This window comes from Nicotiana tomentosiformis, chromosome 5, assembly GCF_000390325.3.
Source record: "Nicotiana tomentosiformis chromosome 5, ASM39032v3, whole genome shotgun sequence".
NCBI classification, from domain to species: Eukaryota; Viridiplantae; Streptophyta; class Magnoliopsida; order Solanales; family Solanaceae; genus Nicotiana; species Nicotiana tomentosiformis.
In genome coordinates this window covers 23875643-23892602 of record NC_090816.1, presented here as the reverse complement: position 1 = coordinate 23892602, position 16960 = coordinate 23875643, and the positions used below count along the sequence as shown (strand labels likewise).

Genomic DNA, 16960 nt, shown 5'->3' with positions numbered 1-16960 from the left:
TCTTCGGCTTGAGAAATTGTAACTTCTTCCCAAAGGAAGGAAAATTACCTCTCCTATTGCTTAAAATACTTTTTTTTTCTTGGTTATATACCACAAATCTCCCAATAAAAAGTGTATCATTTAAAATGAAACAGATGGAGTATATATATAAACACACTCCCTCATATACGCAAATTATTTTGACTTAAGCAATTGGATGAGCGGTTGTTTAAGTTATTGTTTCAAACATTTTAATAGAACACTTTTTATTGGGGGATTTGAGGTATATAACCAAGAAAAAAAAAGTATTTTAAGCAGTAGGAGAGGTAATTTTCCTTCCTTTGCGAAGAAGTTATAATTTCTCAAACCGAAGAACACATTAATATATATATATATATATATATATATATATTTGACGAAATATTTGTAGCTTCCAAAAATTTGACGAAACAAACTATAACCTAGATTGGGCCAATCCTTCTTTGTATCTCCACATGGGCCATCTAGCTGCATTGGACTCGTGGAGATGTCGTAACGCCGAAAGATTTAAGTCACGTGCGGTGGGACCCGCATCACTACTAAAATCACGTGATAATGACAGCTTCTTTGTTTCTGACTTCCTTCTAGTTCTAGTACTTGTTTGCCACTTACAGCAGTTTAACGAGTATCGGAATTTACGAGGAGTTTGAGGCACGGCTGAAAGCTAATTCCTGTATAGTTCTGATTCTTTTTACTTTCGTAAGTCTCTTTTTCTCTCTGTTTTGCTGCTTTATGTACTGATTATTTGGAGATTTGTTTGTGGAATTGCATGACCCTATTGATCTCTAGTTGTGGAGTTATTAAATTTTGTTGATTTTGGAAATGGGTATTTGTCTCTCAAGAGAAAATGATTGTTTCTCGGATCAAAAGAAGGTTTTTTGGATGTTTTTACTTTTTTTTACCACTTTTTTGCTCCTGTCTTTGTTGTCTGACTGCTAAAGACAGATCCAGGTTTTTAATAAATGGGTTAAAAATAACGCCACCCACCACCCTGTTAAAGAAATGGACTTTGGGGAGTATTTTGGCTATGAAATTATGGATTGTAGTCTCTTTATACAGTCTTGAACAAATAAGGTTGAGTTAGGTCTAAGGTTTCATCTGAGTTTCCCAATGTTTGGCCCTACAACAACAACAACAACCCACTGGAATTCCACAAGTTTGGCCCTATTTTGTGTTTTTTCTTTTTTCTTTTTTCAGTCTCCTACTCTGTGTTCCGTATCCGAATTGGAGCCCCGACTAATTCGGATTCGCGTAAAGGGAAGCACAAAGACAGAGCTAGGATTTGAAGTTTATGGATATTGACATTGCCACTAAGCCCATAGCACCTCTTAGTTACTCTGATTCGCAATTAAATATTTATACATATTTAATGGATTTCTTAATACAAATACAAGGTCTAAGAAAAAAGTTACTGGGTTCGTCCGAACCCGTAATACTCTACCTTTGCCCCTAAGGAAGCGCACCCTAATAAGATTTTTTCCGTTGTCAATACTCGAACCTGAGACTTCTGGTTAAGGGCGGAGGGATCATATTCATCCCACCATAAACCTTGGTGGTGCCCCATTTTATCTTATCCATGCTTGAAATATCCAAAACTGGTCGCGCAGGGATGTCAGACTTCAACATTGATTATGAGGGTATGGACTATAGTATCTTTGTATTGTCTTAGATAAACCACGCTTGTTGGGCTAGTTTTCGGACCTTAGTCAAGTCCAAGGACCAGCTTTTTAACGGAGCGTCTGGTAGGAGTTGAGTCAAGTCCAACGTTCATTTTCTTAATAGAGTGTGATGGTGCGTACAAAGGCAGGTGTGCCTCCACACCTGCTGTCCCCAATATTGACTGGTTGTGCACTGTGTAGTGACTGCATAAATTTAAATGATTGAAACCTCAGAGCAGTGTTCAGGATTTCGAGCATCAGTGTTCCTGTGCAAGTCTGATTCTGCAAAATGCACAAACTAGACCGTAGGGTGTCCTATCCACACTACAAACTAGTATGCTTCATCACAAGTATGAACTTAAATAGAGTGCCGTACGTTCAAACTAGTATTAATCATTCATGCATAAAAACTATGAAATTCTGTTCTTTAAACATTCACTTCTCTTCAATATAAACCATTATCTATGGAGAAACAGCTGTGAAATTCCGACAAGGAAGAAAAAAATAAGAATTTTCTTCCCGTTGCCACCTTATCTTCTTTCTTTGTGTAAATTATGAATTATCCTTGGCTTATTAACTTGTCGCCTAAATCAACAAGCATCATAAACTTGAGTCTTGTAAGCCGAATACCATTTGATAGTTATCTTTTATATGAATGAATGATTTAAGATTAAGTGTATTCTCAGTGTTTGTAAGAGGTAATATATTTGTACAACGGTAGTGCCCGGCCATCTTGCCCACACCTCGGCTATTCTACCGGGTACTTGTTACCTCTCTGCCACTAGGGCTTAGGCTGATGTGAAGAAATCACCTAGTAAGCATCCAACTTTTCCCTGAGACATCATAGTTTTCCTCCCGCTTCATTGACCACTAGGTCACACCCTTAGGTGCATAAGCAACAATAGGAAAAAAGTTACACTGGACTGATGCTTTTCTTTCAATCCGCAAAATATTTTATTTAAGGGTCAATTTGTAGGTACAAGTAACATATTCAAACCTTAAAGGATAAATTTGACTCTCAAAAGGTAAAACCTGAATTAACCGTGGTGCACTTGCGGGAAACTCCTTGCCGAGGGCCTGTGCACCCCCGGGATTAGTCGGGTCTCAAAGAGACTCGGACACCCGGTGCAAATCAAAAAAAAAAAAAAAAAAGGATAAAGCAAGGATAAAATAGGCTTAAGGCTGGTGAAATTTAGGACACATTTTTCTGCGTCTGCGTATGGAAAGTGAACTTACTTCTAATAAAGATCTAAGACTTAGTAAACCAAAGAGGAAAAACTGCATTTAGTCTCTTTCTCCCTTTAAATATAAATGCATTTCCTGTGTGAAAATTAAACCTTGATCTGAAGTCGGTTTCTCCTACAACCAGACAAAAATACAGCTCTTAAAATCTTAGGCCTCAGAAATTGAGCCTATGCACTTGAGTTATGTATGACTTATCAAAAAGTAAAAAGAATGCACTTGAAATATGCATCAGACAGATAGACTTGCTGGGATATGAAAAGTGTGCTTAACTGAACTGGTCTGTTTGAACTGCTAGTAAGGTCAAGATAATTGGAATTATGTTATAAAGTGGAAGATAGAGCCAGTATCGAAGTGGAATGAGTTATAGGGATGCTGATCCAAGATGTTTTGAAGACAAATATTACTATTTTCCTCTTAAAATCGCTTTGGAAGTGTCAGTACAATTGGTTCAATTCTGTTGGGTTCTGGAAACCTCTCCACCAATTAAGTATTTAAGAATCCAAACTTGAAGTTCGTCTTGTAGCCCAAACTTGTAAAAACTTGGCCTGCATATACTTATTAAGTTAGAGCCCCTTAATGAGATGCTGCTAAGCATATTGGGCTACCACTGGCTTGGATTTTGGTTTGTTGTTGTTATGCGTGGCATATCCAGGGAAAAGTTGGATGCTTACAACATTCCATATCCTCGCTGGTCATGACTAGTAACACATACTTAATCAACTGATCATGAATCGGGAATCGAATGGCATAAAGAAGGTTTGCACTCTCTGTTACTCTTTACTCTATCTCTGTGTGATTTTGAAACCATCAATTATATGTGGCCCGGTCAAGGAGTTTGAGAACCACCATTAAGACTTTGTTTTCATCCTCAACATGCTTATTTCTATTTAGTGGAAAGATTTTCGTTTGATTATGGTTTGTCTTGTTAACATATTAGTTTACCTCAATTCATCAAACAATTCTATTTAGGTGCAGGTATGTCGACTATAAGTGTTCCTTCAGGCTGTTTTCTCAAAGTTGCACCATCAATTAGATCCTCTGCCTTTACCAAGTCGCAATGCTCTTTGGGTTCCGTAAAGAGTATTTCTAAAGCATTTGGATTGAAGTCATCGTCCTCCTTCAAAGTCTCTGCAATGGCAGCGTACAAGGTTAAACTGGTTGGGCCCGATGGTAACGAGACTGAAATTGAGGTTTCCGATGATCAATACATCCTCGATGCAGCAGAGGAGGCTGGAGTTGAGCTGCCTTATTCATGCAGGGCTGGATCTTGCTGTACATGTGCAGGCAAGTTGGTTTCTGGAACAGTCGACCAATCCGAAGGTGCATTTCTTGACGATGATCAAATGGAGAAGGGTTATTTGCTGACGTGTATTTCATACCCCAGATCTGACTGTGTTATTCATACGCACAAGGAAGAAGAGCTTGTTTGAAAATGTTACGAGTTCATTCCGCTTCGAGGGGACCTTGAAAATTTAGAAGGGTACGAATCTTGTGTCGTAGACGCGGAAAAGAAACAAATAGAAATAAATGATGAAATTGGTATGCTGTCTCCCAGATAGTGATATTGTGTCTGGTTTATGGCATAACTGATGTTGCAATTTGTTATTTGGCAAACATCATATTGCTTTCTAAACTAAATATCCATTTGATCGCTGTTGAATTGGGATTATTGAATATGTGTGATGCTTTATCAGAGCCTGGTGTTTGTTCCATTTGGGTGGATCTTTTCTGTATGTAGGGCTGATAAATATTCAGAATTGGTGAGTGTAACAAGCTTATGTTTAGGATACCATATTTGATGGTCACCTCAAGATTGTTCTTATGTCCTTGCCCCTGCAGGGCTTATATATTAGGGCTCTGTTTGTCATAACATTTTGCTCTATTAAAAACAAAATATGGAAAAGGAAAAAACAAAAGGAACTCAAGAATCAATTAGGTTAATGAAAACAAGATTTCGGACTTGCTTGTGATATCTAAACATTAGTCGGATTTAGGGTTGCATGGAATGAGGAATCAGTCCATGATGCCAATTTGGCCATAAAATCATACTCCCTTCGTTTCGTTCTAGTTTATGTGAACATTTTTGGAATACGAAGTCAAACTGACTAATTTTTGATGTGAATTTTCTTTTTTCATTTTCAGCGTTAGGTACACTACTTAAACTTTGACTCGTTTCTTTTCAAAAGCAACAAAAGGTCTAACCCTTTCCATTGTCAACGTTTCTCCACTCAAAGGGTGGCTTGCTATTGCATTCAAAATCGCGTTGAAATTTGGTTGTGTTTCGATTACTCGTTACACATGTTTCATGACTTGATCGTGCATTTTATTGGCGCTAATAAATTAATTTTTTGAAATTCATATGCAAATCATTTTTGGTGTTTGGTTGGCCATAAAGTTCGAAAATATGGAGTGAGGCAGGGCGGCTCTAAAGGCTTGGACAGTAAGGCCGTCACCTTAGGCCCCAAAATTTGAAAGGCCCAAATTTATTTTAAATCTTCTTCTTCTTATTATATATTATATAAATTATATAAATAATTAGTATAAAGAAAAGGGTTACAGTTTATTTTTTGTTATTTGATTGAGGTTATTTTATATCAATAAATTCATAAATTATGATGATTTTCTTTACTAATTAATTAGCATATTCGCTTCGGTCTTCAATTTTAATTTTATCCTTTTATATAGGAATTAAGTTATATATATCGACAACATAATGAATTTCTTTTATAATGTTCTCTTAAACTGCATGAACACAAAAGTATTCATGCACCGGTTTTTTTTAGTGTAATTCGACATATTATATTAGGTTATTTATAACTTATTTTAGATATTAATCAATTAGTGCTACTTAATAGAATAAACTACAATTATCGTTTAAATTGTTCATAAGGAGTAAATATTTTTTGACATTGTTAATGCTCAAAACTTAAGCTATTACGTTATTTACCTCTATTTCTTTTTCTTGTTTGTGATGATAGCCAAATCAAAATTTGTCACCACTTTATTTTTTGTGCTCTTCTTCCTCTCTTTTTTTTTTTTTTTTTTTCTGAAATTCGCTTAGTTTTGTCTTAAACGATTAATTTATTAGTTAGAAAGTAAATTTTATTGTTAGTGTAAATATTTTATAAAATAAATTTAAGGGCCTCTCAATATGATTTCGTCTTAGGCCACGAGATCCATTGAGCCGTCCCTGGAGTGAGGTATGATAGTAGTGTTATAATGGCGTTAAGTAGTAATGTTCTATAATATTATTCACAAATTGATTGTAACAAGTGAATAAAAGAAGCTAATTATAGAAGAAAAATGATAATCTCATCAAGAAAAACATTTACGCAAAACTATTTTACATACCAAATACCTAGTTGAAAACAGGAAGAGATCGATTAAAAGGGGGGACAAAGAGAAAAAAGAACATTTTAGACATGGAGAAGTGACCCTATAACCTTTTATTATCTACTGCTCATTGTTTCTACGGGTGAAGTTAGGATTTTTATTTTATGAGTTTTGGACCATAAACTTTTTAATTACTGGATTTATAGATTATTTATATATATTTAATAAATTTTTTAATACAAATACAAAATTTAAGTTAAAACAATTGAGTTCTACCGAAACAGTAGCTATAGCCTTTAAGGCTGGCTCCGCCCCTATAGCTATAAGGTTGGCTTCGCCCCGGTTGTTTCCACCTTTCCTAATTAGAAAATTAAATTGGTATATCATGACTGATGCTGCGACTGACAGTATCATATAGAGGAGGAGGACGTGATTAAGCTTTTCGCAGAAACTGAATTCAGACGTTCGGTTTTGACGATGTTTTTTCCGGATTTCTGGTGACAAGAATATAATAATTTGAAATTTATTAAAAGAGAAAGCACTCTCTATTTAAAAAACATTTCTTAAACTGAACTCAAATTTGAGACCTCAACTCTAACTTTTTGTTTAATGGACAAACCCCAGTTCAATCATTCAACGTGACTAATATATAATCTTTCACCTACTTTGAGAATATCTTTCGTAATAAAATAACAAAACAGCTAGTGCCTAGTAGCATAACAAGCCAAACTCCTATTTATTTTTTCAAAATAAAACTAAATAATTCTCCCAACATATAGATAATCTCTATCGTAGAAAAATAATATAAAAAACTTCTTCGATTCAACATGCCAAAAACAAGTTCAGTTTAAACATAAAGTATAGAAAACTATGACTCTGACCTTCGACGGGTCGCCAACCGCTTCAGAACCGGAGAACCGGCCGGTTCAGAAGTCCGTACACTATCCACTCCTTTTGCTCCAGACCGGATGTTCAGTGCAGCCCTCACCTTTTTCCAGAACCCGGTTCTTATTGCCTTATCTTTCTTTGATTTCGACCGGCGAATCCTTCCTGTGCAGGTCACTTTTGGAGAACCCGGTTCAGTCACTCGCATCATCATCTTTCTTATCGGTTCAGACCGGCTTCTTGTGAACCGGAATTTTGATTTTGACACCTTGTTGACCCGGAGATTTCCATCGGCCGAGAAAGATTTTCGAGTTTTTGGAAGTGCAAAAAATGATGTTTTTGGTTTTTGGTTTAGAGATGAGAAAGAATGGTAAGACAAAAGTGCCTTGGAATTTTTCTTGGACTTGCATGAAAATGCAAACTTCATTGAGCTTTTCCTTTGCATGGCTGCATTTTGATCAAACCAATAACGTTCAGAATCTTTAGAAAGCCAAAAAGAATTCGGTGGATCATAATCAGAAAAGCTCGTCGGAGAATTCTTCATGACATGTTCTTTGCCTTCAATGTTAGGGTTTGCTAGATGAGGTTGCTGAGACATAACGCTAGTGACAGAATCTAGAATTTAGACGTTGTGGTTTTTGAATTGAAGGCTGAAATGTATATATGTCTATAATTATTTTTCTCACATATATATATAAAAAGGATCGAAGTACTAGGTTCCGCCAAACCCGTAAACTTGTGATTGGATTAGACACTAATTCAACTTGTGATGGATGTCTCAGTCTCACGGATATATCCTGCTACACTCGTAATACTAAACTTGTAGTTACCAAAAAATAATCGAATCGTAATAACATAAGCGAGAATGAGCGAGGTCTTGTCAAAGTCAGGCCTAGTAGTGGTGCTTGCAGCTTTTCCTATTTCGGCTTTGTGCTGAAAATATTGTATAGATAAAAAAGACTATTACAAGGTTTCTGGCCTTTCAAACTCTTATATATCCTTTAAAGCTTGATGGTTTCCGAATTCTTTTCACATAGAGAATATTGTTGATATTTACAAAAACTTCAACTTAGAAGGGGGAAGGCTTTTTGATGAAAAAATCTTTTCGTCTTGTAAATAAATTATGAATGTGTTGTGGGAGAAAAGATGGATAAAAGACATATATATATATATATATATAAAGAGAAGAAGAGGGAGGGGGTGGGGGTGGGGTTGGTGGTTGGCTAAGGCTAGTGCTTTAGGTCCCACAAATTTGGGGGACCCATTTCCCAATAGTTGACTAGGTATATAGTAGTTAGTACGTAGTTCTTTCTTATTTATATAAAAATATTTAATTAAGATAAAAAGGTATAAAATTTTGATAAAAAGGAATAGAATTTCTGGGTATAACTGACTGCGTTTACTTACTTTTTTTTTTCCTTTCACACTATAACGTATTCTTTAACTCCTTTTCTCCATTTTTCCACAAAAACTGTTATTAGGTACAAAATCAAGGCTTGAAATGCATTGAAAGGTATATTGCATATTCTTCTTCGTTCAATCCCGGACTTAAGCAGTGCAACAAGAATTGAAGCAGTGAATTATCGACATCTACAATTAGGTTCCATTATTCTTGCTTTGTATTTTTTTATCCAAATATTTCGGTTACTTTTGCTTGTTAGGTATATTATTAATTACATATAAAAAAAATTATAAAAATTATCGGCCTCATATTAAAGTTTTGGTTTAGAACGCCCAATTTCTTGAGTGGAAAGAAAGATTGAGTGTTTCCTACATCGAAAGTGACAAGAATTCATGATCATAGTTGTTGCAATAAATGAGTCAATGACAGACGACTAGCGTTAACTACCAGGACAAATGGGATATTTTAGCTCGAAATGTACATTAATTAAAACATTTTTTTGCTGTTTGAAAAGGACATGTTTGTTGCCAAGCAATCATGCATTGGAGAAAGTCTTTGCAAAAAAAAAAGGTGGCTGCATTTTAAACGAGGTATTCGTGTTCTGTTTGTTTAAGGATTCAAATAACTGGTCAGATAAAAATGAAAACTATGTTTTTGTTTTGGTTGTTTTTGTTTTGGTTTTTGGCTAGCCGTTGTTTAGCATGAGGTTGTGGCTGCATTTTTTAATATATATATACATACCCGAAAAACGGATATAGTTGAATTTATATGTAGTTCTAAGGATACGTGGTACAACTTGGCACAAATCGTAAAGGAAAAAATAAATATGTTTATATTGACCGTAAAGAATGAAAATACAAACAAGGTTGAAAGGAGGGTGATTTATGAGTAAACAAGATGAAAATAATGTATAAAGCTTAAAACGATAATCTCCCAATATGGAGCATATGCACAGTATCTGAGTTATGGTTTCTTAATGTTTCAATGGTTGTCCTTTAGAGAGATAATAGACATCCCTCTTATAATGGGGGATCATACTTTAGATACATTTAAAAATATATAGTGGGGAGCCATGACAAATTAACTTTTCCTTTTTTCCTGCCGAAATTCTCTCCCCCAGTGCGGCTGCAACGGCTCTTGTTTATAGGCTCGATATTGACTCGAGCTTGATACTGAATCGAGCTTGATATTGACTTGAGATCGATTTTGACTCGGGGCCTGGTATTGATTCGGGCTCAGCATTGGTCGGTTTTTGGCTCTCAAGCTCGATAACATTGTTTCGCATCATGGTTCGATTTGGATTCGAGCTCGATAATGACTTCGAGCTCGGTATTGATCGGTCCCTAAAACTCGAAGCTCGGTAACCCGGCTTCGGATCTTCTCCCGAAATTATGAAGACGCTCTTCGGTCTATTATGTTCCCATCACGACCAGTCGTACGAAGGTCAAAATCGGTTTCGACCGTATACAGATAGTCCTCTCGTTTTTCGGGAAGGATGTGGCGAGAAACGATATGATTTCTCGATGGCTCGATTAGATATATATTGACGTTTGCATCGAACCCGACCATGACGTACGTAATAGTTGTCCCGTCGGTTCTGTTTAAATGTGTGTCAGACGATGGTCGGCCACTGCTGATATTGAACCGTCATTCCTCAATCTATAAATAGCTTCTCTTTTTACCATTCATCACTTTTATATCTCCAGTTTCCAAATTTTCTATGCTCTTTCTCGCATCTTCTGAGTTTGTCTGCAAGCCTGTGATTTTTATTGCAAAAGGCTTTCATCTGTGGTTTCCACTGCAAAACCTTTCTTCAAAACACCACATCTTTGACATCTATTTCTATTCTCGATCTTCAAAATCAAAATGGTGAAAACATAAAACATTATTCCTCAAAAAGAAAAAATTTCATCTTCACAGCCTGCCACCGATAAAGCACCGGTGGAGCCACGACCTAAGGAGTGTATTCCCGGGGTGTGTATTCTTACCTCCGATTTTAAGGTCGACAAAGGCTCGTCGGTTCCCGGCCGATGCGAGCCAGTATCGAGGTATCTGTGTTCGATAACTGAGGGGCATCTCGAACAGATAAGGAAAGATTGCAACTGGAAGAACAAATAAGTGGTAATCCCGTCTCCCGAAGAAAACATTACTACTCATTTAAAAGGGTTTTTAAGTGTATACACTTACCCTTTCACGTTAGGTCCTCTCGACCCTGTTATCATAGATTTTTGTCGTCAATACCAAATAACCCTAAGCCAGATCCATCCTTCTTCTTGGCGGATCGTTATTTTGATCCGTTTCTTTGTGAATAAAATTAAGGGGATACCTTTCACCCTCGACCACCTCATTCGATTGTATAGCTCCAGCCTCTTTTGAGGTGGGTTAATAAAACTTTAGCGCCAGACTACCAAGGTTCAGTTCTCGGGCATAGACGAGGACAAGGATCGACGCTGGATGGGTAGGTTCGTTCGAGTGAAGACCTCGGACCTAATATCGGCCGAAAAGATGCCATTTCCCTAGAAGTGGAACATGAAGCGTAAGTGTAACTCTGTTGTTATCTCCTATTGTTTTTGCCCTTCATTTCTTTCTCAATGATATCCCCTTTCTGTGATGTAGCAGTTCCTTGGATTCCCGGTGCAGTTTTCGACCTCAAGAACTGGGTACGGGATCTGGCTTCGACCTCTACATATGCCGAGCGTTCATAGTGTGATTTGTCAAAGGGCCGATGGGAGGCCAAAAATCATGGTAAGCTCATTTCTCTTATCTTTGATAGTTCGAACGAAGTGTCTTCCATACACTTAATCAATTATCTTATGTGTAGGCCTAGGAAAAGATGCGGTTTTGGGGCCCCCGTCCGGCGAGGAAGAGGCTTCAACCTTTGTTCCAAAATCGGTGAAGGATAATAAGAGGAAAAGGACCTCTACTTCCGAAGATCCAAAATCGAAGACGAGGACGACTCGTAAGCCGAGCAAGAATATCATCCCCTTAACCGAAGAATCAGTTAATTGTCTAAGGGATAAAGACGAGGAAGAAGAAGACAACGTGTCCGTACTGGTGGCCCTAGTGAAGAAGACCATTGATGCCTCAACGGTAGCTGGATCGGTGGTGGTTTGTGTGTCTCCGCCTCGAACTGAGATGGTATCAGAGAAGGATTCGGGCAAAGTCTCCGAATTAATGGAGGTCGAGGATGCCTCCCACCGAAGTCGATAATCGGTGGGTATGTCAGAAAGGGCTGATCCTGGAGTTCTCCGAACCGAGGAGATCGTCCCAAGCGACTTGCTTGGGGCAATAGTAATTGGAGACTCGCCTACTCTCCCCACCTTTTTCGAATGGACGATTTGAGAGGCCTAAGCTTTGGGAGGGGAGGGGGCTCGAGGTAGACGGGCCTCACGAGGGAGAGGACCCTTTTCGTGATCTGTTTACCGGTATCAAGGATGCTGCCGGTCCTAGTGATGCATTGGGTCTTTTCCATGAAGTGCAGCAGGCTATGAATCAGGTAAGCCTTAACTCACTTCTTTGGTGTCACCTTTATGTTTGTTCTTCTTTTCTAACTTCTTTTCTTCTTTCTTTGTAGGCCCCGTTCATTGAGAAGTGTGTTTTCGGTCTCGAGTTGAGCTGCGCCGGTATGAAGCCGACCTCCGACGGGTCACGGAAGAGAGGAACGCCCTTAGACTCCTCATCGGGCAAAGGGAAGAAGAAATCAAGGACATCCGTGCTGAGTTGGCCAAGGCTTATCAAGACCGGACCGACCTGACCGAGAAGGTAATGATAATCTTATAAACCCATGGGTTTGCTTCTGGGACAGTGGCTAATATTTCGATCTCACAGCTGCAGCAAAAGCTTGAGGCGATTGGGAAGCTTCGTGAGGAGGTCGATATGATAAGGGCAGAGACCTTGGGATGGAAAGATGGTATGGACCGTCTTGCCGCAGAAAAAGAAACTGCTCGAGCCCAATTATCATCAACCGAAAACCAACTCCAACGCATAAAGGAGAAGAGCTCGGTCCAAGCAAGAAAAATAGAGGAGCTCGAGGCTCAGTTGGCCTCCGAACTTGCTAAGGCCAAATCTGACGTTGAAATAGCAAAGGCCAATGCGGATGCATTCGTGGCCGTCTATCGAGTCGATGCTGAAGCCGCTCAGGTACAAGAAAGAGAGGCAGCCGAGACCGCTGAAGCTCGAGCATATTGGGTTGCTGAACTTGCTAAATGTCAATCTCAGAGGGATACCCTCGAGGAGATCCATTCTCGAGGCTTTGATCTCACCGAAGAGATAAAAAGGGCCAAAGAGCTCGAAGCCGATGCTGAACTATTGGCTTCCGATGATAAAGATGATGATGATGGTAGCAAGAGTGGGTCTAGGAGTGGGGAGGAGCCCTATGGATAAGAGACCGCCCCCGGAGATAACCAGGAGACTTAGAGTGTTTTCTATTTTTTTTTGTAGGGTCCTGTTTGGACGTTTGTAAACACTTTTGTATATATATAAAGATCTTTCCTTTCCCGATTTGTCTCTGTCTTATTTTCTGCCTTGTGAAGGTCTTGTTTCATTCATGCCTTATGAAAATTTTCATAAGTTCGAGGTTTTATGCAATTTGATCGAATTCGGACTTTGTAGTCTTTATAACTGAGTGAGTGCTTGCTTGAACTCTAAGAAAGAGTAGCCCTTAGGCTTAATAGTCGAGTGAGTGATTGCTCGAACTCGAAGTAATGTTATCCCGTAGGCTTAGTAGTTGAGTGAGTGATTACTCGAACTCGAAGTAAGTTAGCATGTAGGCTTTGATTGGTCGAGTGAGTGATTGCTCGAACTCGAAGTGTTATTATCCCGTAGGCTTTGATTGGTCGAGTGAGTGATTTGCTCGAACTCAAAGTAAGTTAGCCCGTAGGCTTAGTAGTCGAGTGAGCGATTGCTCGAACTCGAAGTAATGTTAACTCGTAGGCTTAGTAGTCGAGTTAGTGATTGCTCGAACTCGAAGTAAGTTAGACCGTAGGCTTTGATTGGTCGAGTGAGTGATTTCTCGAACTCGAAGTATTGTTAGCCTGTAGGCTTTATAGTCGAGTGAGTGATTGCTTGGACTCGAAGTAAGTTAGCTCATAGGCTTTGATTGGTCGAGTGAGTGATTGCTTGAACTCGAAGTAATGTTTGTCTGTAGGCTTAGTAGTCCAGTGAGTGGTTGCTCGAACTCGAAGTAAGTTAGCCTGTAGGCTTTGATTGATCGAGTGAGTGATTGCTCGAACTCGAAGTGTTGTTAGCCTGTAGGCTTTGATTAGTCGAGTGAGTGATTTGATCGAACTCGAAGTAAGTTAGCTCGCAGGCTTAGTAGTCGAGTGAGCGATTGCTCGAACTCGAAGTAATGTTAGCCCGTAGGCTTAGTAGTCGAGTGAGTGATTGCTCGAACTCGAATTAAGTTACCCCGTAGGCTTTGATTGATGTAATGAGTGATTGCTCGAACTCGAAGTATTGTTAGCCCGTACACTTTGTAGTCGAATGAGTGATTGCTCGAACTCGAAGTAAGTTATCCCATAGGCTTTGATTGGTTGAGTGAGTAATTGCTCAAACTCAAAGTATTGTTAGCTCGTAGGCTTTAATTGGTCGAGTGAGTGATTTGCTCGAACTCAAAGTAAGTTATCCCGCATTCTTAGTAGTCGAGTGAGTGATTTCTCGAATTCGAAGTAATGTTAGCCCGTAGGCTTAGTAGTAGCCCTTGCATAATAGATCACGAAATAGAGGATGGATTTCGAGATATGTGATATCGGTAAATTAGAAAATTCTCTTTATGTCATTATACATGTTGTTTCATGTTTTGTACCAGGGATCGAGCAAACTACACGAGCATGTTTCGTTTTGACCATTTGGCTCTTACAATATTTCCTATCGAAACCCTATTGTCATGAAGTAACTTCAACTTCCTTGCATTGGGCTTGGTTCGTATATTGGAGGGTAATTCCTCCCAGCGTTCGAGGTTGATTGTAAAGAAGCCTTGGACACTGTTGAATTGTTCCAACTTAGCACGATTAATGGTTGCCTCATTAAAAACCTTGCCGAAAAACCCATTTGGGATAAAACCGGGCTAAGGAAAAAAGAGTGCAATGCGTGCTTTCAGGCCTAAAGGCTTTGGGTTGAATAATCCATCCTCGTTCCTGGTCGAACTCCTGCTAGGTTAGTTTCGAAATATAAATGAACATGGGATGATCATACCTCAGCAGTAGTATCGTTTTAGGTGTGACACATTCCAATTGCTTGGTAGTTGTTTTCCATTTACCACACCGAGCTTGTAGGATCCTTTACCGACGATTTCGAGGACCCGATACGGTCCTTCCCAGTTAGGACCCAGTTTTTCTTCATTTGGATTTTGGGTGTTGAGGGTGACCTTCCTTAGCACTAAGTCCCCGATTTTAAAATATCGAAGATTGGTTCTTCGATTATAATACCTTTCAATCCGATATTTTTGAGCGGCTAATCAGACGAGAGCTGTTTATCATTTTTTGTCCAATAATTCTAGGCTCGTGTTCATTGTCTCGTTATTCAATTCATTTATCGCATATCAAAATCTGATGCTAGGTTCTCCGACCTCAACCGAGATAAGAGCTTCAGCACCATAAACCAACGAGAATGGTGTCGCTCCAGAACTAGATTTTGATGTTGTGTGAAAGGCCCATAGGACTTCGGGTAGTATTTCTCTCCATTTTCCTTTAGCGTTGGTTAATCTTTTCTTAAGATTTTGGATGATGGTTTTGTTGGTTGATTCGGCTTGTGCGTTCCTACTAGGATGATACGATGTTAATATGATCCTTTTGATTTTGTGGTCTTCGAGAAATTTTGTTACTTTGCTTCTGATGAATTGATTCCATTATCACATACAATATCAGATGGCATACTGAACCGACATATGATGTAGTCTCAAATGAAATCTATCACTTCCTTTTCTCTAACTTTCTCGAAAGCCTGTGCTTCAACCTATTTAGAGAAATAATCAGTCATAAACAAAATAAACTGTGCCTTGCCTGGGGCCAATGGGAGGGGGCCGACTATTTTCATTCCCCATTTCATGAAAGGCCAAGGAGATAGGACCGAATGGAGAAGCTCCCCGAGTTGATGAATCATGGGCGCATGTCTTTAACATTTGTAACATTTTCGAACGAACTCCCTTGCATATTTGTCCATATCGTTCCAATAATATCCTGCTCTGATTATTTTGTGGATCAATGAATCGGCACCGGAATGATTACCACAAGTGCCCTCGTGAATCTCACATGTGATGTAGTCGGTATCTCCCGGTCCCAAACATATTGCTAGTGGGCCATTGAACGTCCTTCTAAACAGCGTTCCATCATTGGATAAGGTGAACCGTGCAGCTTTCATGCATAGAGCTCTCGAATCCTTTAGATCTCGTGGAAGTTTGCCGTTTTTAAAGTACTATATATATATATATATATATATATATATATATATATATATATATATATATATATATATATATATATATATATATATATATATATATTTGTTTCTCCAATCCCAGGTTAGACTTGTGAAGTTGATCTCGACATGATCTTCTTCGATTACCGATTTCATGAGTTGCACGACTGTCCCCGAGTTGAGCTCGTCATCCTCGACCGACGATCCTAAGTTCGCAAGAGCATCGGCCTCATTGTTCTGCTCTCGAAGTATATGTTTCAAAGTCCATTCTTTGAATCGATGTAGAGTTACTTGTAATTTATCCAAGTACCTCTGCATTCAATCTTCTCGAACTTCAAAAGTCCCATTGACTTGATTTACCACGAGGAGGGAATCATACGATCTCGGCGCCCAAACTTCTAGCTAGTTCGAGACCTGCAATCATAGCCTCATACTCGGCCTCATTGTTAGTCAATTTTGTAGTTTTAATAAACTGTCTAACTCATTACCTGTGGGCGATTTCAGTACGATGCCCAGTCCGGACCCCTTTGCGTTCGAGGCTCCGTCTGTAAACAGGATCCAGATTCCCGAAGAGGTACCTGATTTCATTAGTAATTCTTCTTCGATTTCAGGTACGAAGGTCAGCGTAAAGTCAGCCATGAAGTCTGCTAAAATTTGAGATTTGATAGCGGTTTGAGGTCGATACTCAATGTCGTACCCGCCGATCTCTATGGCCCACTTGTCCAATCAACCTGAAAGCTCAGGATTGTGTAAAATATTTTATAAAGGATAAGTCGTTACAACATGTATCGGATCGTATTGAAAATATGGTTTTAGTTTCCTAGAGGCACTTATTAAAGCAATCATTAATTTTTCTAAGTGAGGATATCTAGTTTCGGCCTCACTTAAAGTTCGACTGACATAATAAATAGGGAATTGCATACCTCGTTCTTCTCGAATTAGGACTCCACTTACCGCTATCTCCGAGACATTGATACAAATAAAGTTGTTCGTTTGCCTTTGGGGT

General features: G+C 38.8%; 3 protein-coding genes across 6 annotated transcripts; 2 read left to right on the top strand and 1 right to left on the bottom strand.

Moving 5' to 3' along the window:
* The first annotated feature begins 560 nt into the window (after positions 1-560).
* Positions 561-4616, top strand: LOC104095346 (ferredoxin, root R-B2-like). 4 transcript variants are annotated; one of them, XM_009601460.4, is made up of 2 exons: positions 561-691; positions 3891-4616. In XM_009601460.4, the coding sequence occupies exon 2, from the start codon at positions 3899-3901 to the stop codon at positions 4349-4351; it is 453 nt and encodes a 150-aa protein (XP_009599755.1). In that variant the 5' UTR covers positions 561-691; positions 3891-3898; the 3' UTR covers positions 4352-4616. The 4 variants fall into 4 exon arrangements, with proteins under 4 accessions (XP_009599755.1, XP_009599757.1, XP_009599754.1 ...); XM_009601462.4 differs by having other exon boundaries at positions 570-691; positions 3897-4616; XM_009601459.4 differs by having other exon boundaries at positions 581-717.
* A 2506-nt stretch (positions 4617-7122) lies between these two features.
* LOC117276552 (uncharacterized) lies at positions 7123-7737 on the bottom strand. The gene has a single exon (XM_033655880.1). It carries the CDS (start codon positions 7735-7737, stop codon positions 7123-7125), a length of 615 nt encoding a protein of 204 aa, XP_033511771.1.
* A 3258-nt stretch (positions 7738-10995) lies between these two features.
* Positions 10996-12924, top strand: LOC138892028 (uncharacterized). Its single transcript, XM_070175719.1, has 5 exons — positions 10996-10999; positions 11363-11679; positions 11975-12037; positions 12116-12253; positions 12370-12924. Exons 1-5 carry the CDS (start codon positions 10996-10998, stop codon positions 12922-12924), a joined length of 1077 nt encoding a protein of 358 aa, XP_070031820.1.
* Positions 12925-16960: the final 4036 nt, after the last annotated feature.

Excerpts from the sequence above, each read along its gene's own strand:
- LOC104095346 (XM_009601460.4), top strand. The coding sequence starts at position 3,899 with ATGTCGACTATAAGTGTTCCTTCAGGCTGTTTTCTCAAAGTTGCACCA.
- LOC117276552 (XM_033655880.1), bottom strand. The coding sequence starts at position 7,737 with ATGTCTCAGCAACCTCATCTAGCAAACCCTAACATTGAAGGCAAAGAA.
- LOC138892028 (XM_070175719.1), top strand. Across the intron at positions 11,680-11,974 it reads CTCCGCCTCGAACTGAGATG|GATGCTGCCGGTCCTAGTGA; the intron begins GTATCAGAGAAG and ends ACCGGTATCAAG. Across the intron at positions 12,038-12,115 it reads TGCAGCAGGCTATGAATCAG|GCCCCGTTCATTGAGAAGTG; the intron begins GTAAGCCTTAAC and ends CTTTCTTTGTAG.